At 39.2% G+C, this 27780-nt stretch overlaps 1 protein-coding gene across 5 annotated transcripts in view; it reads left to right on the forward strand.

Moving 5' to 3' along the window:
* The window catches only part of FKBP5 (FKBP prolyl isomerase 5), a 100825-nt gene extending 73045 nt beyond the window's left edge, over nucleotides 1-27780 (forward strand). For all 5 annotated transcript variants that reach the window (XM_061196331.1, XM_061196333.1, XM_061196329.1 and 2 more), the window contains 6 exons: nucleotides 8050-8206; nucleotides 12981-13071; nucleotides 15808-15891; nucleotides 21646-21831; nucleotides 24469-24708; nucleotides 25441-27780. In XM_061196331.1, the coding sequence (XP_061052314.1) occupies nucleotides 8050-8206; nucleotides 12981-13071; nucleotides 15808-15891; nucleotides 21646-21831; nucleotides 24469-24708; nucleotides 25441-25545 (863 nt within the window). In that variant the 3' untranslated portion in view covers nucleotides 25546-27780. The remainder of the gene's footprint in view (nucleotides 1-8049; nucleotides 8207-12980; nucleotides 13072-15807; nucleotides 15892-21645; nucleotides 21832-24468; nucleotides 24709-25440) is intronic.

Raw genomic sequence — 27780 nt, forward strand, 5'->3', positions numbered from 1 at the left:
TGTTAGGACTTGGACTACAGAATGAGAACATAAGTATCTTTGAGCTTTTAAAACAGATTTGAAGGGGAAAAAAGTGAAAGCAGCTCTGCACAACAGTAAATAAGCTGAAGTGTTTTGCTCCTGAAGTAAAACTTTTTCCTACATCACCAGTGGAAAAAGGTGTCCCCAGCCTTCCTCTGCACATGATGCTCAGCACGTAGTAAATGCTCAATAAATATCTTTGGGATCTTCACCCAGAGATCTGCATGATCAGCCCACTCCTCTTGTGAAAAGGCCTACCATGGAAGTATATCCAATGGCTTAGAAAAACTGTGTCAGGTAACTAAAATCACTTGATCTTTCTGAATCCTTCCTTTATAAAGCATGACCAAACAATACAGAATCATCAGCAAATACCATGAAACAGAAGCACTGGGGTGGACTAAGAAGAAATAGAAGAGAACTTTCAAAATACTAATTAGTATCTTCAGAGATATTTAACAGGATATTAAATTCATGAGTCAGAAAAATCAGCTTCTCTGAAAAAGGAAAGAAGATAAAGTATCTGGAAATTAAGAATATGGTTATCAAAATTGGAACTCTGAGGAAGGGTTGAAAAGCAAAATGGACAGTCCCAGAATCTTGAATTAGTGATACGAAGGATAGTGAAGAATATCTCAGAACACAGAGGGAAGAAAAAAAAAAAACCAAAGAGATGAAAAGCGAAAGAAATATTAGAAGACTGGGATAATAAATCAAGGATAGACGATATGTATCTAACCAAACGTGTAATGGAAGAGGGTTTCCTAGAGAAAGATAGAAAAATCTTTTTTTTTTTAAGAATTTACCTCTCACACAGTTTTTTTTGTTTTCATTTTTTTTGGCTGCGTTGGGTCTTCGTTGCTGCACCTGGGCTTTCTCTAGTTGCGGCAAGTGGGGGCTACTCTTCGTTGTGGTTCGTGGGCTTCTCATTGGGGTGGCTTCTCTTGTTGCGGAGCATGGCTCTAGGCACACAGGCTTCAGTAGTTGTGGCATGCGGGCTCAGTAGTTGTGGCTGGCGGGCTGTAGAGCACAGGTTCAGTAGCTGTGGCGCACAGGCTTAGTTGCTCCGTGGCATGTGGGATCTTCCCAGACCAATGTCCCGCACATTGGCAGGCAGATTCCTAACCACTGCGCCACCAGGGAAGCCCCAAGATAGAAGAATCTTAAGATTGAAAGGGCCAGTTGATGGTGGCACACAGGAGTAAGGAGTGCTTTTTCACCTAGATACCTCCTGGTGAAATTTCCCCTTCCTTCCTCCCTCCCTTCCTTCCTATTGAAGTATAATAGACTTAAAATATCATATTAGTTTCAGGTATACAACATAATGATTCAGTATTTTTATACATTAACAAAATGATCACCATGATAAGTCTAGTTACCATCTGTCACCTTACAAAGTTATTACAGTATTACTGACTATATTCCCTATGCTGTACATTACATCCCCTGACATTTATTTTCTAACAAAATTTGTACCTCTTTATCTCCCTCACCTATTTCACTCATCCCCCTACCCCTCTCTCATCCCTCTGTTTGTTTCTGTATCTGTAACTCTGTTTCTGTTTTATTTGTTCATTTGTTTTTTTAGATTTTACATGTAAGTGAAATCATAGGGTATTTGTCTTTGTCTGACTTATTTCACTTAGCATAAATACCCTCTAGGTCCATCTGTGTTTTTGCAAGTGGCAAGGTTTCATTCTTTTTTTTTTTATGGCTGAGTAATATTCCATTGTATATATATCTGGTGAAATTTCTTAATTCCATAACTTAAAATTTTGAACTCTTTCAGGGAGAAATAAGCTATATGCAAAGGAATGAGAATCAGAATGACATCAGACTTCTTACTTGTGACACTAAATACTAAAAGACAGTGCTTTGAGCATTGTCTGTAACTGTGAATATTTTGAACCTAAATTTCTATCCTCAGCCCAATTATCACTTAAGTATGAGAACAAAATTAACTTTGGAGTATGCAGACTTGTGCCCTTTTTGAAAAAAATACTATAGGATATTCTAAAACATCACAAAAACTAAAGCCAAGAAGTGAAGACTCAAGGCATAAGAAACATTAGTGAGCATAAAAGTAATTTCCATAACATGACAGCTGAATTTGGATCCCTGAAATGGTAAAACTATAATGTTAAAAATAATAATTGTTTAACAGTATGGAGCTACGGTAATTAACAAAATGAGGTGCAAATGGGAAATGAAGGGAAATCAAGAGGGGAAGCAAATTGTCTAAGAAGATTTTCTTATTCAAGGAGAGATTATGCTGATTAGTTCACATTGATAAATATGTATATGTGTGTATGTATGTGTGTGTGTATATATATACACATATGTGTGTGTGTGTATATATATATACACACATACTGTTGAATGATTTGTTTAAAATTTAACGTTAGGTACTAGTAAGAATAACATGTAGAACTTCCAAACGACCCTGCGTGGAGTGGGGAAGTAAAGGAACGAGGAAAGTTTGATCAATCTAGTAAAGGTAATAAAGGAAGAATAACAAGAAAACATTATGTAGGAAATCGAAAATAAGATTGTAGGAATAAAATCAATCATGTCAGTGATTACAAAAAATGTGAATGAGATAAAGTCACCTTTTAAAGGCAGAAATTCTCATAAGGTTAACACAGTGATGACAACAAAATCTAGCTATGTGTTCTTTATAAATAAAACACCAAAGACCAAAATGGTCCAAAAATAATAGAGGAAAGATTTCATGTATGCCCAGGTTGAAATCTGATAGAGCTATGAGGGTTTTTTGGGTTTTGTTTGTTTTTCACATGCTTTTGAAGTATTTATGAATGTCCTGGCAAATTTTGTCCAGTAAGAGAGAGCAGATTCTTGAAACCATTTTATTATATATTTTCACGAAAGAATGTAGTATGGTTCTTGGGTCTAAAATGGATAGTGTTTATTCTTTCATATATTTTGGATTTATATAGCTCCTTCTAAAAAGGTATCTTCAAGTCTTCAGGTAGAGTAAAATCTTAGTAGAAAATAATCTTTTTGTTATTAAGAAATTAAGCCAGTGGACCGTTTATTTTGGAATAGTATTAAAAAACAAAACTCCATATCAGTAAAGAATTTAAATAGCTCTTGGCATTTATTAAAAATAGGAGTACTAACATATTCAAAAGGGAAAATTCCTATAAATGAGTGAAAATTACTACCATTTTCCTTAATGCCCTGTTTTCAGATTAATCATTAAATAAATATTTACTTTCTGGCCCTGAACTGTGTGTTGTACACACAGTTGTACACACTGTGAGGTACAAAATAAGATATTGCCTTTGCCTACTTTGAATTTTATTCATACTTTGACAGCTCTCTCTGTGGAGCCATTAAGTGGTTTCTTATACCAAGTTCTAAAACATGTTTAATCTGGTATAATTTACCACTAATTGCAGGAAAATAATCATAGCTAACATTCATTGAGTTCATCTCTGTCTATCCACCCATAACACAGTATTTTCACATAGTAGCCACCCTGACATTAAATGAATGCATGCCAGGTATTGGGCTAAAAGCTTTAATTCAATACCTAATTTAATACTCTCAACAATTAGGAGTTAGCTGACATTATTTCCCCTGTTCTATAGATGAAGAAACTGAGCTTCAGATAATTGAAATGACCTTGCCCAAAGCCACAGTTGTTAAGTGACAGAATGGGACTGGAATCCAGTCTGGTGTAAAGAGGAGAGTGGTGAGGATTTGTATTGGTATAGAATTTATTGCTGTGTGTATGCTTCCTGTTTAGACTAAGGCATATAACCATTTGCATAAATGTTATTCTGTTCAAGTAGCCCGGTTCCACACCTGCTCTCAGTTAGCATCTGTCCCCTCAGTGCCATGAGCAGTCTTCCAGTGGTATTTGTTCATCATAGTACAAAATGGTACAGAGGAGGACAGGAGGCAGTTTGGGGGAAATTTGACCACCATGCCTGAGGGGAAGAGTTTCTCTTCTAATCAGTGATTAATATGCCTCTCCTGATTTTAGAAATCCATCTCTGGATTTGCCCTTTCAGGGGGTCATTAAGATCCCGCTGTCTCTTGGATGCTTTGCTCTGTTAGGCAGGAGATGCAGGCAGAGAGAAACTCCCTTGGCATGAATTAGGCAGCAGAGAAAACCCTTGCCGAGTGGGAGTAACCTGTCACAACCTGGTTTTCTCTGGCTAAATGACCAGTCTTGTCTAGTCGTAATGCAATTACAACATTCCCATTCAGATCCCCATGACCCAGTAATTGTTTTGGGAATGAGTGCAAAGCTATCAGACACCAACTACTATAATTAGAAAAGGGAAAAACAGACACTTACCAGAGCTAACGTCTTTAGGCTGGAGCGTTTACAGCACTTTTTTTTTTAGGTTATGGAGCCTCTTTCTCAGTTTTGCTTCCTAAAATACAAACTATACAGTTTTCGGGTTCTTGCATTCCAGTTTTTTTCCTTACTGCAGTGCACTCTTTCCTTTTCCCCCCTATTTTAATCGGAGTACAAATTGCTGTCAGCACATCGAGTTCATGTGCCAGCCACATTCAGAACAGGGTGTTCTGTGCTCTTCAAAACAAAATTGCTCTAGGGCAGTAAGAGAACAATAAGTCAGAGCTCCAGTTTAAGTGATGTTTTGCAGCAGACCGGGCTCACTTGATGTGGTTACACTCGGATTGCGCAGCAAGGCTTGGGTAATTTGGTTCGGTTTGACTTCGTGGGGTTTGGAGGACCTCCCCCCTTTAAGTTACGTAGACTTTAAGTCAAGAGAAAATGTTGTCCCTTTTTAACTTGTGTATTTCTTTCTCTTCCCAAAAAAACCCTAAGTAGAAGCATCCTGTATGTACTTTTATTCTCTTTGGGCACGTCATAGATCATTTACTTCCCGTAAATCATGCTGGTTGGAATTAGCAACAGACCTCCTGAGCCCTAGAGGCCAAGCTCCCAGTGAGTCATGATGGTTATTATTAAATATTTATTAAATGAGTTTTTGCACTAAGCGATACAAGGTCAAAAGCAACCACAGGTCTTCCACAGCCAGAGCTGCCATGGTTTTCTTTGGTAGCAATTATCGAGACAATTAAAAAAAAATTGGATCTATAGGAGCCAGGCATGTCTGCATCCGTCACCATGATGGAGGTCCCTGCTGCAGCAGTCGGCTCCAAGGTGGGGTGGAGTTCTTGTCAGCTGTCTTATAGAACTTGTCACACCAGTGTTCCAATTTTAGAAACCAGTTAATCTAGCGAGAGTGTTTGCTACTTGTAGATGTAAGGAATCAATGGACTGTACTCCCTGAGGCTGTGATACCTCCTCTTGCTCTGACATTCCAGATAATGTCAGTATTAAAAGGTTTTATATATACACGTAAAGACTGCCGTGTGTGTGCACGCACGCATGCGTATCAGTTTATCAATTTAAGATTCTGTGGTACTGTAGGTAGTGCTTATTCAGGTTCAACTTAAAAGAGATTTAATAGAAAAAAAAGATTGGTCCCTATATAAGGTAGTAAGTGTTTATAAGAGTTATTGCAAATGTTTCCCTATTAGGTGGCCAAAAATATTGGTTCTACCATATATTGTTTCTCTTAGAGAGACCGGCTGCAGTGAACTTTTTTTTTTGCTTTCTTAATTATGCCTTCATTATACTTTGACTTGAACTTTTTTTTTTTGCTTGCTTGCTTGCTTGACTTATCTTTCCCAACATGTTTATTAGTAGCCAATCTTTTCTTTCCCTAATATGAAGGGTTATCACATGTAACGAGAACTTCTGAAATTATTTATATAATTGTAATATCAAGTATATGCATCAAGCTGAAAAACCAGCCTAGGAAACTGACACACAGGCAGGAATCCTCCACAGAGTCTCTGGATTTCCTGTTTTGAAAACACATTCAAACTTGATCAACCAAAAACCACAACGAATGTGCTGATAGTTTCCTCCCCCACTAAATGTACTCTCCGTCAGGGAGGAAAACACTTCTAACAATAAACCTCACTCAAAAAGATCTGTCAACTAAGTTGTGAGCTACTAGGATAATAAATCTCAATGCTTGAGATATTCTCTAATATGTGGGCCGAAACTCACTTTGCTCAGCAAATCTTTTTTCATGAAAAGTGTCATCACGTTAGTCTAAATTAAATTTCTTGGGCAGATTTAAAAATATTTAAGAACACAAATTTTCAAACTCTCAAATTCTTTAGAAACACCAGCTTTTACTCCAGTAAAAAAATATCTTAAGCCTAGGATTCCTTGCAGAACCTCTCTAGTGTGTATGTATTTGAAAATAATAAAGTTGAATTTATTTTGAAACTATTTCCAATTCAAAAGAACTTTCACTGTGCTGCAAGCTAAGCGGTATTTTATCTAGAACATTCCAAAAGTGAGTTAATAGAGAGTCATGTGCATTTATGAGTATGGGACATAGAACAAAATTTCTGTATGCCAGCTCCACCCTGAGAGCCAGTCTAGCTCTTGCCCCTGTTTAGAAGGTCTGACTCGAGAGTCAGGCCTTCTCTAGTTTGGCCCAAGTGTCTTCGACTCCACCCTATGTCTGCAACGGGAACAAATCGGGATGGTATTAATCCTGGTGACTTAGAAAACGGTAGAGAACTTCAGAGCATAAATGTCCATGTGACATTTCGGCCCCTAGTGTCTATGCCACTGCTGTTTACTCTTCAGGGTTTCTCTCATTTCCTAGGCCTGGGCTAAAGGTAACCTGATCAAATGATTAGCTACAGGAATTAGCTTTGAAGCTGGTTTCTGGTCTACATTGAGAGTTATATTACTGGGCCATAGAATTGTAGAATTTTAGAGCTTCAAAGGACCTTTGAGATCAAGTAGTTCAAAAGTAGAGTAAGTTGGGATTGAATTTGTATTTGGAAAATAATTGTCTCCTGGAACGAATGTAACAGAACAAGTGATTTTTAGTCTCTAAAGCAAGTTATTGATCTATAGTAGATCAACCAGTCTCAGAAAAGAAGCATTTTAGGAATTCCTTACATTTGAATCAAGGCCATTATATTACAGAAGTAGGAATAAAGAATTTTCGTATGAAAGACAAATTATTACATTGCTTGTCGACTGTTGTGCTGTCATACAAGCCATCCATTTTTCTTATTGAGTCAAAGACCTAAATGGAAAGGAATGAATATCCGTAATATTAAACGTAGATGGAAAGTTTCAAAGAATTGTTTATCCCAGAAGAAAAAGTCTAACTAACCAAGAGAAAAATATATATCTGTATGCGTTTTCCTATTTTATATTAACATAAAAGCCCCTTATCTAATGTGAAATTACCCTGGGAATGAGCTGAGTTTGAGTGCAATGAGGAGGTAGGCCCTGAGAAATTGACCTCTTCACTTAACATTTCAGAGGAGGTCGTTGAGTAATTTGATTTGTCGAGTAATAGTAGACCATTGATTCCTTCACATTTTACATTTATTACTGCACTAAAGGATTACAGATATGTTAGTTATTGATGATGTTGCCTTTGGCCTTTTCATTTTTATTCAGACATATTTGTGAATGAGATTAAAACTCTTAAAGAAAAAAAAAAGAGCTTCTGTATTCAGTTAACCCTTTAATATCACTGCGGAAATAGCCATTCGGTTGTTTTTCAACTCAAGCATCCGAAGCCAAGATGCAGTTATAAATGTTTAAGCCTTTATATACTTGATATTAAGTTTGTGGCATTTTGATAATTACCTATTAAATAATCTAGTATTTCTTGTCTTGTGTTATAGGTGAGGAAACCTCTGTCATATAGTAGGTTTAAGTTAAACCTGTGTTTCCACTTTATTATCCTCTAAGCTATCTTACTGATGTAGTTATCAGTAATTATAAGTTTAAACTTAAAACAGAAAGAAATATGATTGCTCTTAAATTTCCAGACTGGGTGGACTAAGCTTCAACAAGACATACCTATGTCTCTAGATGAAATGAGGAAGGGGAACTACTCATTTATCACGTCCCTGAATTAGCCAGTCACGAAGAGCAGCTCTGTTGACTGTCCTTCTCCTCTCCCTCAGTCCACCTGGAAGGCCGCTGTGGTGGAAGGATGTTTGATTGCAGAGATGTGGGGTTCATAGTTGGCGAAGGAGAAGACCACGACATTCCAATCGGAATTGACAAAGCCCTGGAGAAAATGCAGCGTGAGGAACAATGTATTTTGTATCTTGGACCACGGTAAGCAGCATACCAGTTCAGTACACAGTGAAGTTATCTAAAGAACAGGGATACACTTGCTTTTTCAATCAATATTTTCAGTGAAGTTAAGGCCAACAGTGGAAACGATTAATTAAATCAGGCTACAGTTAGTCACGGAGTGAGTTAATGGGCCTTATAATATTACAGACATTTGTAAGCCTATTCACTTGATTGATGTGTGTTCAGGGTAGGACTGACAGGCAGGTTTTGCTTTTCTGTTTGTTCTGCCTGCCATATTGCCAAGACAGGAAGCTGTTGGCCCTTCTCACGTGATTCTCTTGCCCCTTCTCTCCTTTTCTCTAAATTAGGCAGGAGGCAGTAAAATGTGGGGGTTAGAAGTTGAAGAAGCATTTGGATGGTTTATTACCACTTGAATTTGTGCCACCTGTTCTTATACAGACTCCCTGAAAAAAGAGTGTTCTTCCTGGATCTAAAGGCAGCAGAGATGACTCATTTTTGCCTAAATTTTTCCCATCATAAGGATATCCATTAGCACTACCAAGCTTAGAACTATCAGACACTAACAGTCTCTCTTGTGAAAACATGTTTGGTATTATTTTTAGATCTAAAATTATACCATGAATCCAACCCTTCTATCTTGAGAAACGGACCCTTGAGAGAAACCAGGGTGTTTTGATTCTGTTTGTGTGAAAGTGCATCTGCTTATCTCATGTCTCCTCCCTCTCTGGATCCTTGGATTTCAGTCAGTAGGATTTTGAGTTATTGAGAATCTTGATGACCTGCACTTACCAATAGGTAATATTGTGCCTTTTGTACAGTTGCTTGCCTTTGTGTAGCCCCGGTCGTAATCCAGTGGCATATTTACCTTTGCCCTAACACTTGAGCCATAATCGTATTTCTTAAGTGATGTTTTAGTCATGCCACTACCCACTTGAAAATCCTTGCAAAATGCTCTACACCTCGAATGCTTTAGAGCTTTCACTGAGGCACCTTTTATTTAATACCTTCTTTTTCTCTGTCTTATTCCTTTTTCAACTAGTATATTCCCACCTTAGTGTGTTTTATTTACATTTACTATGTATTTGTAGTTCACTTAGGTGAATCTGTTTCTCTCTTTCTATAAGGAACTTTTTAATTCAGGTGGTGCATAGAGAGGCTATCTCTTCCATATCCAAGTAATATCTAACTGTTTTTAATCCAGCATTCCAAAGTTACAGTAGTTCTAAACTCATAGAGAGTGGTATTTATGTCCATGTGTTTTCAGATCTAAGTTCCTTGAGGATGAGTTCTCTATACATTGTGAGCATATAATATGAATCAGTTCATTATATTTTAACCTAGCTGACATGCCAGTTGTGGGAACAGATGTCTCAAGTTTAATGGCAAAGAGAAACAGGAATTATCCTTATATTTATTAATGCAAATAGTTCCTTGCAAGTTTAAATTGTTGTATGATTAGCGATTTAAAAAAAAAAAAAACATGCAACTTACCAGCTGTGTACTCGACTCTCCTAAGCCTTAGTTTCCCTTTATGTAAAATGGGGATAACGGTATCTACCATACAAAGTTGTGGAGGACTGAATGAGATAATGCATGTAAAGAATGTAGCAAAGTGCCTGACACAGCCAAACCCTTAGTATGTTAGCTATTATTGCTGTTGTGATGATTATCTCTCTCTTCCATTTTACTCTCAGACCATAAGGAAAGGGAAACCCCGTTTTAACATATGGTAGATTTTTCAGGCATAAAAGTTGTCGACAAGTTTTCATAAATTACTAGATATAAAAGTTTTTTCATATGTTTTATGGAAATAATTTAGCATAGTTAGAAAGGAACATGTTCTTTTCTCTTCAAGATGTTGCTTAGTATGTTGAGGAGTCATTTAAAGTGCAGAGTCTACACCAGGAGACTGTCCACACGGGTGCTGCGTAAGATTATCCATGTATATAGAGAATCCCTGCCCACCGGGCATGCGGTGAGCGTGTGCAGTGAATTTGCTTGTCTTACCAGAGTCCCACTTAAAGATACATTGCATCTGAGTGTGGCTATAAATACGGCTGTTGCAAATATGTGTTCTGTGTTACTCTTAGTGTCATCTGTATTTCATGCTCCAAAAACCCCAGGGCATATACCTTCTCTTTCATTCTGATAGACTCCTTGGCAGGATGTTTTCATAGTAAGGAATTCATAAAACACTTCCAGAGAAGCCATTTTCTCTCTTCTCATCAGGACAATGTCTTTAATGTTGTTTTAAATACAGTGACTGATTAAGCTCTTTTGTTTTAGGTAAAGTATGGCTAGTTTTAGCTTTTTTCTTTTTTCCTCCTTATCTTCTGTCCTGCACCAACCCCAAACAAAAACATAGGCTGCCAAGAGCCAGAGTATCTCAATTATGCGGCTGTGTGGGTCAAAAACTAAACAACTTTCTGGGACACACAGAGTCTGAATTTAAATCCTCGCTCTACCACTGCCTCTTTGTGTGATTCTCAGGAAGCACTTCTCTCTGAGCCTCAGTTTCTTCATCTGTAAAAAGGAAGCAGTTGGTAAGAGCAGTTGCATACAAGGTGCAAGTGCTTCTTGTATGCACATAAAGGCTTAATGGTCATTAGCAATCATTATTTGTATCTCTGCTCTCTGCAGGCACCTGTCAGTTTAAGAACATTGATACTGGATTCCTTCTGTTACTGTAATCCAGCTTGTCTTTTGGTTAAGCCTAGAATTCCTCTTGTGATGTTCTGTCTTTCAGTCAGATGAATTTGTGTGCCCTGGGTTCTTCCTTGCCCAGCCTAATCCAGCATAAATCAGACAACTTTCTGTAAAATAGGAAGTCAGGTTAAATGCTCCCAAAACAGTTCGGTATGAGCTTATGCCTCCCCAGGATTATGTGTTCCACATGTGTCTTCACAGAGTTTCTTCATTTGAACCCAGGAAAGACTGTAGAAATCATATCCTTCCTTAGTCTTCTTTAATCCCGTTGATGATAACCGGAACAATTTGGTGCCTGACCTCGACCCAAACCGTCACCCTCCTCGCCCCCAGCCATGGAACTCCTATTTTTAAGCGTTGTAAGGCAGCTCTTCTCCTCCTCAGCACTGTTGACATTTGGGGCTGGATATTTCTTGGCTGGGGGAGCTGTCCTGTAAGATGTTTGGTAGTGTCCCTGACCTCTACCCACTAGAAGTCAGAAGCCTCCTAGTTGTGACAAACCCCAAATTTCTAGACATTGCTAGATGTCCCTGATAGGGATGGGGGATTAACCCCTTTTGAGAGCCACGGGTCTAAGGCAAGTGCCAGAGCATCTGTTGGATTTGTACCTGTTTAGCACAGGGCTCCAAATAGAACATGCTGTCAGTAAACACACGCTCAGTGAGGACTCACCTGCCTACCTGATTCCCAGCAGTTAAGGAATGTTCTTTTATTTACTAGATGGCAGGAACAAAATAGGCGATATATCGGTCTAAGAGCTCAAAGTAGAAAACTAGTCACCACTTCCTACAGTTGGCCACTGGTAATTATGTCCTCTTTTATTTCTTTGCTGAAGATACCCTTTGCCCTGCTATTAAAAACTACCACACCCCATTCCTACCAGCTCTCACTCCATCTCTGTGCCTCTCTCTGGCTCCAGCTTCCATTTTCTTGTGTAACAGGGGAGGTAAATGAGTAAGCATTTTCTTCCTGAAAAATTCAGGCAGGGAGTAAAGAAGTGGTACAAATAGCAAGAGATGAGTGTTCCCACTCTAGTTCTTTTGCCCCAGAGAAAACTGAGGGTATTAATACATCAACTTGGTTTTGGCCTGGTTTCAAACCATAGCCTGAGAGTTTGAGTTTACTAAGATTTTTGCAGTGCCATTCCATATATTAAAGAGTAGTTTGCTTGAAACAGATGGAGCAGAGTATATTCTGATGAACGTTTTCCTAATATGCTGGGCATTGTTCTCCATGCTGGGAAACCACTGAACCAGACAGACAAAGCTCCATCAGAATTTCCATTCTAGTAGATGTGTGCTCTCTCGAATGCCTTGGATGTGTTAAAATTTTAAATGATTCCAAAAAACAAATTTATATATCCCCCGTAATTTTATTCAGTAAGTTTTGGCTAAAAAGTGTAGTGTTTTACAGTGTTATAGCCAGAGAGCTATGAGAATACAGTACAGAGTATTTCTCTTGATGAGGTATTAGAGTTTGCTGGGGCTGTTCTTTTTGATTATACATTTGTTTTCTAGTATGCTTTCTGAAAGTCTTGAAGAAATACTGTGAGGATGTATATCCTTCCTGATGTGTGCACCTTTCCCCCATTTATCTGACTGGAAGTGGTACTTTTGGAAGGGGACAGCACTTTAAAGTTAAAAGCTTATTAAAACATACCTCTCCCAAACAGCACTGTAATGATTATAGTGCCTGTCTTCTCTGGGTCCTGATAAAGCTTCAGGGAAAGCCCTTATAGTCAAATAATGGCTGTTTTATAGAAAGAACTAGATATAAAATCAAGCAGAAAAAGAGACAGTGACATTTAAAATCACATTAAGCAAGCTGTCCCAAGGAGTACAGGTGTTGCATTACATATGAATATGAAGAAGAAAACTAAATGTAGCCTGGTTTCTTAAAAAAAAAACACCGCAGTGATACTTGGCACTATATCTTCTGATCAACATCTGGTTTGTCTTCAGGGCCTTTGATGTGTGTAGTTTGCAAATGATAGCTCTATGGCTGATGTGATGCCTCAAAATACTGAAGGGGGTGCCTGGAAATACACCAATTCTTTAAAGTTTTATTTTTTTACTCTCCATTTCAGATATGGTTTTGGAGAGGCAGGGAAGCCTAACTTTGGCATTGAACCTAATGCTGAGCTTATATATGATGTTACACTTAAGAGCTTCGAAAAGGTGAGAAAATACCAACTTCTCTGAAATCATGACAGATTTCTTCTCCATCCACTTCTTGTAAATTAGTATCTTATATTACCAGGTGGTATAGATAGATGGTATTTGTTTGTATATTGTGCTTTTCATGAGCAAGTTTGTCTCCTGTCTCTGACGCTGCTACTAGAGCACAGGACAACTGATACAGCACAGCTGATACACAACCAAGGAGCTCAGTGTTCTTATTTTGTTCCTATGTGTCAGCCTTTTTTTTTTTTTTTTATTAACTTTTTTGGGTAGAAGCCAAGACTTGTTCCCTTATTTGTTCCTAGACTTGTTCTTTTTGTACTTTTTTTCCTGGGTTGAAGACAAAAAGGTTCATGTTCTTGCCAAGCAGCTCCTTGGGGGGAGTGGGGTGCAGTTTTCCAGGGCTGGATGGATCATACCCTTCACAGGAGTCGTGAAGAGGCCTTCACTGTGGCTCCAAGTTATTATCCAAAATGCAAGGGCTTCATGGGCCACCAGGCTCTGTGGCAAGGAACACAAGGAACAAACCTGCTAACCCTAGACTTTTTCTTTTCGTACCTGTCCAAGTAGAAAAAAAGAGAGCGTTTGCCTCAGGTTCCAGAAATGGCACGCCTCCTTGAGTGTATTTCCATCTCAAACCCGCCTCTGGAGGCTCCCAGCAGCAGCTTCCCTGGACAAACGCAGAGCATATGCCTGAGCTAGGTACGCTGTCCCATCCAGCTACGTCCTCTGCACCACCAGAGCCCAGCCCTTCCCCGAGAGCCTCAGGAACTGCATCTTGTAGACCTTTTTCATCCCCACAGTGCTACCTCCATGTTCCATACTTCAAGCTTTGGACTGGAAACGTGACTGTTTTTATGTTATTAGACTCAGAAAGGAAATCATTGTCCTGTAGGCCTCTAACTTTGGGGTCCTCCCCGAACAGTGATGTTCCCAATCATAACACATTCCCCAAAACAAACATATGCTCTTGTCACAACCATTGCTTGTTGTCAGGTAACATCTTCTGAAAGTCCTGCTAGCTCCGTACTGATTCTCTAAAGCTGTCTTCATAGCACAAAGTGGTTTTTATATTTAAAGAGGGAGAAAATAATTTTTAGCAGTAAAGTAACCCCCACCCCTTCCCATCACAGCCCAGTGGACCTTGTACACTCAGGAGCCTCCTCACTGTAGTACGCCACAGCGAGCCTGTGCTCAGTCACGGCTGCAAGGGCATATGCCAGGCTGCACTGCTAGCTATATTTGAAACCACGTGATCAATCCAAGAAGAAGATACAAGAATTGCAAATATACTTGCATCCAGCATAGGAGCACCTCAATATATACGGCAGATGTTAACAGACATAAAAGGAGAAGTTGACAGTAACACAATAGCAGTGGGGGATTTTAATACCCCACTTAGATCAATGGACTGATCATCCAGACAGAAAATCAGTAAGGAAACGCAGGCCTTAAATGACACTGTAGACCAGATGGACTTAATTGATACTTATAGAGCAATCCATCCAAAAGCAGCAGAATACACATTCTTTTCAAAAGTGCACATGGAACACTCTCCAGGATAGATCACATGCTGGGTCACAAAGCAAGCCTCGGTAAATTTAAGAAAATTGAAATCATATCGAGCATCTTTTCCGACCACAATGCTATGAGATTATATTTGAAACCATGTGACAGTGTGTGGCAGTGATGGAGGCAACATGAATTCATTTTCTGTTTTGTAATATTAAGAATAGATTTATAATCAATAAAGACTGAACCCAATATAAAAAATGCAGAACCCTTGTTATTAGATTTTTAAATAATAGAGTTAAATTGTTAAGAATCAACATAGGGTTGCCAGGAAGACTAGTAACTCTCATTATTCACTTTAAAAAGGAGGGGATATATATACCACTGTCTTTTGAATAGAGAATTTCATATTTACCCACTTAAGCTTCATAATTCTTATGCAGTAAATAGCACTGACACAGCCATTGTCATCTTCCCTAAAGGACTCCAGATGGTTCTTTTGACTCTTTACGATCCAGCTGTTCATAATGAAAGTGCAGTTGTCCCTGGATTCGTATCTATAATGGGGGAGGAGTAATGATACACACAGTATAAATTAGTAGGTGATCATGAAAGCATTTGTTTACATCTCGGCATCACCTCTATCCTCCCAATTATGTTTTCCTTGAAATTCCCCAAGTACGCATCTGCAAGTTGCTACAGTTTGGAGGCTTTAGTATGTCTGATTGTATCAGAGTGGAGAGACAACTACATGACCTGGAATTTTTAAAGTGTGTATGAATATACAACTGTGACTTGACTACAATAGTGTTACCATGTTAGAGTTGTAAAACTGAGGCTTGAGAGAAACTTGCCTAAATTATAATAGCAGTTTAGCAGCACAGTTTGCAGGAGGGAGATAAGGGGCCCCAGCTTCCATTGTGTGGCCTCACCTCATAATTCTAAAGGCGCATTCTTTAACGACGCTCAACAGTTCATCTTCCTTACGGTATTATTGCCTGCACCTCCCTCTTGAGCAGCATGGATCAAGCTACTGCTTTGTCCTCATGGAAAGTGAGTTATAGCCTAGCAGTGCATTGGCAAGGGCACACAGTTTTAAAAGCCAGTGTGTTTTGGGGGGTGGGTATCCTCTAGGAGTAGCTATTGTTTCTTCTTACGGACATCAGCTGATGCTTTTTCCTTCTCTGTTCATCTAACCATTGTCACACATTTATACAACAGGCCAAAGAATCCTGGGAGATGGATACCAAAGAAAAATTGGAGCAGGCTGCCATTGTCAAAGAGAAGGGAACTGTGTACTTCAAGGTATGTGAGTCTTTGTACAATCCTTTCCATCTCAAAGAATTTATTCAAGTATCAATTAATTGTGCTGATACTCCCTATTCTGAATTCTATACCCTTCTGGATAAGAATAAGCCTGAATTTTTACAAGTCTGTCATTTTCAGTATAAGAAATGGTGCGACAGAATGAATTATGTGGCAAAAAGAATACAAAAGCCTCTTGTACACATTCCACTTTAGATTGTAAGCCTCCGCAAAGTCAGACCAGGTCTGGCTTGCCCACCCACCGTGTATCACTCAAGACCTAAAGCATCTTGCTGGTACATAGTGGTCACTCAACAAGTGTTTGTGGGACGAAACAAAGAATGAATAGAATAATTGTTAGCAAGTAGTAGAATTCAAAGGGGTAAGTTTCATATCATTTTCCTTTCCACTGTCTTGGGGAAGTCACTTAGGTACATGATAAAAGGAAAGATCATGCACAGATTTCAAAAGGAACTGGCAGGAGGAGAGTATAAATTTCTTCTAATGGCCAAGACGATCCCTGCCACACTTGCTTTTGTGAGAAAAAAGCAGAAATTCCTGAATGATATTTGTCATTTATTGATTCTTGAAAACACTTTCTTGTAATCTAGGAATGTGTTGTTTCCTCACTTAGATTTTAAACCCCCAGATACAATAAAAAAAGAAACAGCACTTTGTTCAATTCTAATCAGAATGTACTATCCATTGCTTCCCCATTGCCAAATATTATACCTTCTCCACATCAAGCAGAAAAGGGCTTAGCGCAGAAGAGAATGAGAGAAAGAATGGGAGTTTTGTCGAGGTTTCTCTTTTTTCCTTGCTGCTGTGATCCAGGAGCAAAAAAAAAACAATTAGATGATGTTTTCAACAGTCTATAAAGCAGTGATACATCAGTGTACTTCAACAAGTCTTCATGGAGAACCTGCTGTAAGACATGTCCTTGCATTGACAGCCTTGTCTGGAGGGAGGGGAGGCAATATTAACCCACATGAAACAACTAGAGAATTATGTAAGACTGTATAACCAACATAGAATTACGCAGCCAGAGGGCAACAGGTATGGTTATTATTTTCTACACTTTGAGAGGAGCCCCATTATTGAGTCATGAAATCAATTTAGTGGAAGTGTATTGCCTTATGTAGTAAGGATACACTTTGTTTCACAAAACTTTGTTCAGTTGTGTGTGAGTGGGTACTAGGTCATAATTTAAAACATTTCTTATTGTGGGTGTAGATAATATATAATTATTTATATTTATTTATAACTGTTACATATATTAAAATAATGTATGGATCACCAGAAAGCATTAGGATATGGCAGAATGACCTCTGAATTGGGAAAACTGGGCTTTATGGCTCCAAATGATTTAAAGTCATTTAAGGTCCAAAGAGATTACTTTTTCATGTGAAAAGTGAGGGAGTTAAATTAGAAGACTCCCAAGTTTCCTTCCAGCCCTAAAATTCAGTGCATTTCTAAACTCTCAAGAACAACTTTGATTTTTTTAAATTCTAATTGAGGTATTGGATACTTCTGTAACTATTCAGGTAGATTCCAGATGAGTTATTTGTAGACCCAAATACCTAATACACTAGAACAAAAAGAAAATTTTCTGTAAAATTACTTAAGACCATAGGTCCTGAACTATGTTTTGCTATCTACTTGGAGTCCATAAAAGTCTTTAAGTGTATTTTTTATATTTCCCAAAACCTCTGAAAAGAATATTAACATTTGGTAGAGGGGTTGCGACTTTTGGCATTTGACTAGAATTAACTCCGTGTAATGAAACAGCTTGGCTATTCAGAAGCTCTAATTGGTTGCTGATGACTCAAATAATGTTGCGAAGCCACGTGTCATATAGCTGTGTCCTGAATGTATACAGAGAGATGGCCAGAATTTACGATCAGCAACAGAAAGCAGTGCTAAATTGTCTGTACAGTTACTAAACTTTGTTGCTTCTTAGCATCATAACTGCAACAGTGATTTGTGTATTTCATAATATTATGAACCCTCTTAAAATTACTGATCTTTGGATAAAATCTGGATCAGCAGTCACACATATGGAACATATTATTTTTAACATGCAATTCGATAGACAAAATCTTTCAAAACATTAGTCTTTTGGGGGAAAATTAATGAAAGGTTCAAAACCACTGACCTAAGACCTTTCCCCCAGAATGTCTCTGAACATTCTGTACTACTCAGAACTTCCCTGGAGGCACCTTCATAATTATAGGTAAAAGATCCCAGCAGTGATCCTAGTTTTACCTGTAAGACTTCAGAAATGGTTGGTAGGTGGGTTCCTATACACATTCCCTTTTCAAATGTCAGGGCAGGTTTCAATCTGCCATGCTGCCTTCCCGGGCCTTGACTTTCCAGGGTGTTTGACTTGGCGCCTTGTGCACAGCGCAGAGCCCGGGTGTGTGGGCCAGAGCAGAGATGGGGTACATTGCATGCCACCCGCACGTTGGAGCTCCATTTTCATTGACCTGTCGGTTTGGTTTACACATAAGTGGGTAAGTCTCTCCCCGTAGTAGGGTAGAATTGTAATAAGCCTTTAAATGGGAGTGATTTTGGCGTTTAAAGTGTAAACTCATATCAACCTCTGAACGCTAAAGAAAGGTAGGAGAGGACTCTCTTCATTTGGCTCTGAAAATAATTATTAAGCACGTTTAACAACGTGACGTTGCGCCAGGCATTGTGCAAGTCAGTTAAACAGACATGATTTTTGCCCTCATAGCTGACAGCATTCTGCGGGACAAGAGCATTAACTATCACACGTGTTTCTCTTTTCTGACTTGGAGGCAGAGTGGTAAGGCTGAGGACACTTTCTAACCAAGAGGTTCTTGCGCCCCCTTGTGCTCCTTGGGGGAAAAAGCATTTCTAAAGCAAGCTAGTTAAGGATCGTCCTTCAACCATGGAACCCTTTGCAGACGAACCAGGCTTTGCTATGTTTTGACCACCATTACTGAACCAGGAAACCAGTGCTATGATTTAGAAACAAGTCGTCTATGACTCTAGGATTTTAGGTTAAAAAAACTAAAAACCTGCCCCTCTTTCTTGTTCCTTCACTCTTTTAGAGCAGGATTTCTCAACCTCAGCACAATCAACATTTGGGGCTGTATAAATTCTGCTTGGCAGGAGGCTGTTCTGTGCATTTAGCAGCATCCCTGGCCCCTACCCACTAGATGCCAGTAGTGCACACATATTCTCCAGTTGTGACAACAAAAAACATCTCTAAACATTGCCAGATGTCCCCTGGGGGCAAAATCACCCTAGTTGAGAACTCCTGTTTTAGTACATCAGAAGCAGAAATAACACAGAGGTCTTTGTTCATTAGAAGTTGAGATATAAGTAAAATTATATATACTATATAAGAAAAGGCTGTCAAAAAATTAAAATGCTCTATAAAGGTAAGGAACATTTATGTATTATGAAGTCTAATACTTTGGGTTTTTTTTTTTTTTTAGAAAGCATAGCCTCTACCATTCTGAAGGTCAGAACCTACTGAAGTGATAGGATCTGGATCTTTGTCCTCCCTGACTCTTCTTTTCTTTCTCTATGACAATATATTAAATAGTCAGAAAGGTAATTGGAACACTAAAGATGGAGGAGGAGAGAGAGGAAGAAGAAACTAGGTGTAACAGGGAAAATGCCTGTCCTCACCTAATCTAAATGAAGTGACACCTTTTATTTTCACCTACGCCTCCATTTTGCTCCCAAGGATTGAAAAACTTTTGATTCCATAGTTATATGCCTTTGACCTTAATGTTTACTTAGCACACCTTCATTAAGGGCCTCCTTATGTTAAACCCTGGATATTCCAAAAGGGATAGGACATGCTTCCTGTCCCAAAGAGCTCACAATCCAGCAAGAGAAAAGACAATGACAGAAAATGCCCAACCCTGAAACTGGTGAGGACTTTAATCTTGAGTAGTGGGCCTAAGGCTAAGACAAACTATAAGTACAGACAACCCCCGACTTACAGCGGTGCGAAAGCAATACACATTCAGTAGAAACCACACTTTGAATTTGGGGTTTGACTTTTCCTGGGCTGGCGATGTGATCAGCAGCAGTGAGCACAGCTCCCGGCCCTGCGATCACGGAGGCAAATAACCGATACAGCCATTCTGGACCCACACAACCATTCTGTTTTTCACTTTCAGGACAGTATTCAGTAAATTACATGAGATATTCAACACTTTATTATAAAACAGGCTTTGTGTTAGATGATTTTGCCCAACTGTAGGCTAATGCCAGTGTTCTGATCACACTTAAGGTAGGCCAGGCTAAGTTCTACTGTTTAGTAGGTGAGGGGTAGTAAATGCATTTCAGCTCACCCAGGGTGTGTTGTAAGCTGAGGAAGATTTGTACATTCAGACCCAGGCCCTCTCCTTGGAACTGGTCTACCCCATCCTTATCACTAAAAATCGACATCGGGGCTTCCTTTCTACAGATGGAGCTCATTTTTATGCCAACCACCTGAATTCCTTTATAACGGGAACATTCTTGTAGACTTGCTCTGTGATTTTTCTCTTCTTACTCAGTCATTGGGTGACGTTTGGAGTGCATGGGGAGACATAACTCTACACTGAAGTGTATGCCTTGCTTTGACTATGGTAAATCCTAGTGACATGATCTTAACACTGTTCATTGGTCAGACATTGGATTTAATGTCCTAAGGGGTCTGGCTGCAATTCTGCCATCTGGCGGGATGGGTCATGTTTTCGAGCTTATGGTCACCTCCTGCAGAGGAGACCCCTCACCTGTACCCCCATCTTATTTGTGTACTTACCAGCTGTCACTCCTCTCATTCATCCTAAAATGGCAGTAAACACATTGTTTCAGCCCATTATTTCTTGTATAGAGCAGATATAATTCATGTGAATTAATTACACAATTCTTATTCACAATTTTTAGAATTCTAATCGGGTAAGAGAGCAAAAATATGATTAAGAGAAAGAGCTTTCTCATGTAGTTAGGTGACTAACTCCTGTGTGATTTATGTTTTATAGTTATTTATGTTGGATGGCTGCTCTTCAACTATGTATATTCCCATTATCTATAGATCAGAGGGTAGCAGACCACAGCCTGTTTTTGTAGGTAAGGCTCTACTGGGACGCAGCCATGCCCCTTTATTTATATATTGTCTGTAGCTGCTTTTGTACTACCAAGGACAGAGTTGCAACAGAGACTGTTTGGTCTGCAAAGCCTAAAATATTATCTGCCCCTTTACAGGAAACGTTTGCCAACCCCTGGTTTAAATAAGATTTGCTGGGTTTGGGACTAGCACTTGCCAGAATATAGTATGTACTGTGCAGTGCTGATCGTCAGGAGGAGAAAAGGGAAAAGTAACTTCCCCTTCAAGTAAACTAGTGACATAGTCTATAGCTACTCACCAGCCCTTTGAAAGTTTGGTAAATTTTAGCACCAAAGAATGTAACCCAAAAGCCTTGATGCCCACCTGCTGAAAGAACTGCCCCCTCTGAAAAGGGTGAGATGGTAAATGCTGGACAAGAGCATTACGGTGCCCGGCCCTGCACCAGCTCAGAGGTCACTGGAACTTGAGAAGGAAGGGAGAAAGTTGCCTGGAGAGCCACCTGCTGAGAACAGAAGGAAATGATCAGATACCTTGGTTGGTACCAGGTGGTTGTCTCCTTTTGCGGATTTGATTTTCTCAGGGAGGGCTGAGCTTACACTTCCTTTGTACCCGCTCCAGAGCCTGTACAGCAAGTAATTACTGGCTTTCTCTGTTAGGGAGGCAAGTACATGCAGGCGGTGATTCAGTATGGGAAGATAGTGTCCTGGTTAGAGATGGAATATGGCTTATCAGAAAAGGAATCGAAAGCTTCTGAATCGTTTCTGCTCGCTGCCTTCCTGAACCTGGCCATGTGCTACCTGAAGCTTAGAGAATACACCAAAGCCGTGGAATGCTGTGACAAGGTAAAGTGTCTTCGTGTGGGATGAATGTTAGACAGTCCGGATCTTTTTTCTCCATCCTCGTACTCAGTCGTCTTCTCCTTCCTCTCAGCCAAGCTTTGGATTTTTCATTTTGCTTTGTTTTGTTTGGGATTATTTGTTTCTCAGTAAGAATTGGGAAATTCAGAAAGATTTTTTTTTTTTTTACTACAGTCATACTTTCCTAATGCCTAGACTATTTATAATAATACATTATGAGTAAAAGTTTTGATAAAATTAAGCAATTTTTATCCATGACCTTAAGTCGATGGTATTTGGTACCAGATTACACAATTTAATAAGAACATTTAACTGAAGCCTTTTAGGATTTTAAGAACAGACTGTGGCTGCTCATGCAGGGATATATACAAGTCACTTTTTATTATAATCATATTTATTCACTGACTAGGAGTATACATAAATAATTTGCAAGACCCACAAAGCATCAGCATCCCTTATTACATCTCTGTTGTTAACATGTTAAGCAGCACCTAAGTACTAAAAGACCAGTAACAGTATCATATGTAGGATTCTGTTCTTTTCTACACTAGCTGATGCTATTGTGTCAGGTATTTGGTCTCAGAGTGAACAGTGTATATTATACTATGGGTAAAAGCTAGTAACTGGATATATCTTAAAGACAGACAAAGGAAAGAGGAATAACACGCAACTATTTCATACCTTCTTTGTAAGATTATTTTTGAGTTTTAAGATTTTGAGTTTTGTGGATGTGTTCCCTATCATCTTATACTAAATTTTTGCCTGAGAAAAGAATGTTATTAATTCCATTTTTAAACTTTGTGCTTTTTTATTATAGAAGTAGTATAAAGTCATTCAAATTTCAGACATTACAGAAACATACAAGAAACTGAGTCCATTCATAAAATTCCCATTGACCCTCTCCCAAAACCACAGTCATTCATTTCCCACACACCTTCCTTTTGTTTTTCCATACATAGTAATATGTATATTTTTTAATGAGAATGTATAGATGTATAAAACAAGGACATCTTTCTGCATCTTATCAGTTCATCATATAACTCTTCTTCATTCTTTTTAGTCTATATAGTATCAGTTGTATGCCTCTATCATAATTTGTTTAACCAATACCTTTTGGTAGATTTCCAGGTTTTTGATATTATAAATTATGAAGTGTTTCTCTGCATATGTGTGGAATTATTTCTCTAGGATAAAATTCCTAGGAGTGGAAATACTGGGTCAAAAGATGTTATTTTAATATATTTAAATTTTAATACTTCATATATTATTGAATATTATCAGTGGTTTCTTTTCTCAGTATTATTGGCAACAAAAAATTCTTATTTTCATTTTTATTTCTTGGTTACCAATGAAGTTGCACATCTTTTCATGACTTGTTAGCCATTTGTGTTTCTTCTGTGAATTGCTTGTTCACATCTTTCCACCAGATTATTTGTTTTCTATTGATTGAGGTAGCCTCACATTATCACTGTTAACCCTTTGTCTGACAGTAGGGACCTTGTTCTCACTTGTTTGTCTTTGATGATGGTATCTTTTTCTGAAAAGAAAGTTTTAATACTTCGTAGTAAAATCTGTCTTTTTAGAAAAGTCTTCCCCATCCAACAATAATAAAAATAACCCTGTTCAGTACTTTAAAAACCTACTCCAACTAGGTTTACTTTAAAAAAAATAATAAATAACCCTATTATTTTTTTTTTAAGTTTTTTAAGTTTTATTTATTTTTGGCTGTGTTGGGTCTTCGTTTCTGTGTGAGGGCTTTCTCTAGTTGCGGCAAGCGGGGGCCACTCTTCATCATGGTGCGCGGGCCTCTCACTATCGCGGCCTCTCTTGTTGCGGAGCACAGGCTCCAGACGCGCAGGCTCAGTAGTTGTGGCTCACGGGCCTAGTTGCTCCACGGCGTGTGGGATCTTCCCAGACCAGGGCTCGAACCCGTGTCCCCTGCATTAGCAGGCAGATTCTCAACCACTGCGCCACCAGGGAAGCCCCCAACCCTATTATATTTTATGGGGGGTTTTTTGCATGTAAACATCGTTGGTCTAGAATTTATTTGTTTGTTTATGATATGAGCTAGGAATCTAACTTATTTTCTACATGGATAGTCACTGTCTTGGCCCCATTTATTGCAAAGTTAATCCTTTCCCTACATGATTTACATTACCATCTTGGTGATTATTAAATCTTTTTGTATACATACACATGAATCTGTTTCTGAATGCCTTGTTCTCTTCCACTGACCTGTTTGTCCATGGAGTACTAACCACGGTTTTAATAGTAGTTTTAATAGTTTCAATAGTTTAATAGTATATCTTTTTCTCTGGTGGGTCAAGTCCCCTCATTATTTTTGTTTTTCCAAAATTTTCTCTGCCATTCTTAGTCATTTACTTCTTCCATTGGACTTTATATGAACTTTTCAAAAGTCCTCCTCCCAAGTCCCCTTGGAACCTTTATAGAAATTGCATTAAATACAGAAATTAATTTGGATATTTTGATCAGTAGTACGTAATTACCTTGAGCCTGATCTTTTCAATATGCCTTTTCCAGTTCCCTTGGCCAGAGACCTTTCTCTCCAAATGCCCACAAGGTACATGCATCCTTTCTAAAACATAGACCATCTGTCCCTAGGCCCTTGGACTGGACAGTGCCAATGAGAAGGGCTTGTACAGGAGGGGTGAAGCCCAGCTGCTCATGAATGAGTTTGAGTCAGCCAAGGGCGACTTTGAGAAAGTGCTGGAAGTAAACCCCCAGAATAAGGCCGCGAGACTGCAGATCTCCATGTGCCAGAAAAAGGCTAAGGAGCACAATGAGCGGGACCGCAGGATATACGCCAACATGTTCAAGAAGTTTGCAGAGCAGGATGCAAAGGTATGTGCAGAACCCACTTGCCTTCAGGTAGATCATGAACTGACTGACCTTGCCCCTTTGACTTTTTTTCTAAGAAGGTTCAGCATAGGACACAAGCACAGGAAGACAACCTGAGAGGCACAAGAATAGGGAAAATGATCTCAGATCTGATTGAGGCTGGTTTGGATCCAGAAATAGAGTAGAGCTTTTCCACTATTCTGTTCCCCAAAGGCACATAGTTGTGAGGCCCTGGCATGTCCATGCAAGAGAAGAGGGAAATTAATTCCCTAGAAATGTACTAAGGCTTTTAATATTTTTTAAAAAACCAAACAGTATTTGCTTGTTGAGACTTTGATTTTCCTGGGAAATGGGCTCTGATGGGGAAGCCCCGCCGTCATGCCCTTTAATTTGAGGCTCGGGAGCCAACCTAGCGAATGTGATAGGAGCAGTCAGCCTCCCCTGCAGCAAAGTTGTATTCTGGTCCTGCGCTGACCGTCCGCTCAAACCCCCTTGTTATGTGGACTTGACTGTTAAACAGCTGTCCCTGCGGCAAGCTGGTCACTTTAACGAAAGAAAAGTGAAAGCCCCCACTCTGACTATGGCAGCAGAGCCGTGACTTACACAGCTGCACAATCTAAATAAAGTCATGGTAATGCCCTCTTGTGTTCGACCTGACAGTCTGGAGGAGCCAGGAAGTAATTGGACATTTCATTTCTTTTTTCCTCTAATGCTCTTGATTTACTTCTTCCTCAGGAAGAGGCCAGTAAAGCAATGGGCAAGAAGACTTTAGAAGGGGTCACCAATGAAAAAGAAACAGCAAGTCAGTCGATGGAAGAGAAAGCCAAAGGCCATGTATGACACCACGCCAAGGAGGGAAGAGTCCTAAGGAACTTGGCCCCTCCTCCACGGGCTTTCACCCAACTCAGGACTAAACAGTGTTTAATGTAAAGTTTGTTATAGTCTATGTGATTCTGGAAGCAAATGGCAAAACCAGTAGCTTCCCAAAAAACCACCACCCTGCTGCTGCCCAGAGCTCTCATCGAGGGGGTGGCATGGGACCACTCCAGGTGGAACAAAGCAGCAACTGTTGGTGTGGAGAGATTGAGCCAACAGCTTAAGTCCAGCTCATTTCAGTTTATGTCAACTTGCAATATCCAATTCAGGGTCTCTTGAGATCATCCTAACAATTGGGGGCTGGCTGTTAGGTTTTCCATTTGACTGAACTTTAATAGCACTGCAGAAACCTAGAAATAAATGCTTAATGAGTTTCTTCTTTCCTACAGTTGGGCAGGGGAGAGTTGGGGGAGGTTTTGTTTTTCAAATGACTGAAGTGCTGTGAATGCATGCTGTTGCATTTTTAACCAACAGAACCCAAAGGAGAGGGGCCGGGTCCCCCCCTCAGATCCCCAGCAGCATCACGGACCTGAAAGCCAGAATCTCAGAGGCCTCTCGCTTGCTGACTTAGCCGCCTCCCAGACCCCCTCCTTAGTAAAGCAGCCTCCTTGTGAGAGCAGGCTTCTGCCCCGCCAGCCTGTCCCCCCAGAGGAGGAACCCTGTCATTCCTAAAGTACTCTTCAATGCTAGCGAGCAGAGGGAGTTTCTGGATTAGCTTTCCCTGTTTTGGATGAAGTTCTGAGATGCTGAAATGTGAATAGAACTATCAGAATTGTGCTTTTTCTTCCCTCCTCTATCCTTTTAGGAAAGAATGTTGAATCCAGTACTGCCTGCTCGCATTGCTACCATTCAGTTTCTTATTTCCATTCTAACCCTTGCTATAAAGAATTTCAGGCTTGTTCTTATAATATCTGGAGTGAGTGAGTTTATTTACATATCTGTCTAGGATCCATGCAGCCTTTTTGTTGTCTTTTTAAAATTGCTGTCTCATAAACACATGTATACTGATTTATGGAAGTTTATTTACACTCCTCTATCATGTTAAAAAAATTTTTTGACTTTTTACTACTAAGTAGCTTAATTTTTAAAAACAAAGTCTGTGGGGTTGAAAAAATAAGTCATCGCTCTTCTACGTTAAGCATTTTCCTTGCAGGTTTGACATGCAGTAGCTTTCTTTTCCTGCGCCGATAGCTGCTTTGTTCTGGTGTGAGTTGTGAAAAAGAGTTGAAAACAGCTTCCCATGCAGGTACATCTAGCCTAAAATCTCCAGTACTTGGGCATTGAATTAGGGCAAGTCTTAAATATGTACATGTAGTTGAATTTTAGTCCTTACGGGTAAGCGAGATTAAGCGTGGCTTTCTGGTCCCACAGCCTAAGAAATAAGAAACACTCATGGGAATGCATTTGGCAACCCAAGAAAACATTTGCTTCAACCTGGAACATCTCACTTTTTTAAATCCTAAAGAACACTGGCAATTGTATTTTAGATTAATTTTTATTTTTATGGTGGTTTTAACAAAACACTTTTATTGTTAGGTTAGGTCCCATGTTAAAACCTAAAAATAAAGTCATTTCCTTTTATATCAGTTTTTGTCTCCATGGAACAAATGGAATTGTTTCTCCTTAATGATAACTAAAATCCTTTTAATTTCTCATTTACACATTAGTCTTTTTTCGTGAGTTACTTCTTTTTTTAAAGAAGTCTCACCTAGGGAATATAAAAGCAAAAGTTGATTTTGCTTATCTGCTTAACTGTTTAGTATTTGTAGCTCTGTTGACTAGAGCACGACTCCAGTGAGGCTAAGGTTAAAATTAGATCCTAAAAAGTCCAGTTAGATTTTTGCAGGTAACAAGCAAAAAACTGTTCCAAAAATTAGATTATCTTAGCCCACTGTCTCGTCTGTTATGGGTCATGTGAACAGGCGAGGAGAGAGAGGGGAAGGCTGGGCAAGTGGTTCGGAGCAAATGATTATGAGGTGCCCATCACCACTCAAGAGAAAGAAACTTCACATATTCTTGTATCAAATTCAATAATTTTAAACAATTTGTCTGGAAGTCAGCAGATGTCTTTGAACCATCTCTTAGACTGCATTTGGAGTGGTGAGGCAGCATACGGTGAATTAAAAACAAATTGGTTTTTTAAAAAAAGTATTCAGATGCACTTTTTTGGTGTTCCTTAAATAAATTAAGAAAAACAAA

This window comes from Eubalaena glacialis, chromosome 7 (assembly GCF_028564815.1).
Source record: "Eubalaena glacialis isolate mEubGla1 chromosome 7, mEubGla1.1.hap2.+ XY, whole genome shotgun sequence".
Lineage (NCBI taxonomy): Eukaryota > Metazoa > Chordata > Mammalia > Artiodactyla > Balaenidae > Eubalaena > Eubalaena glacialis.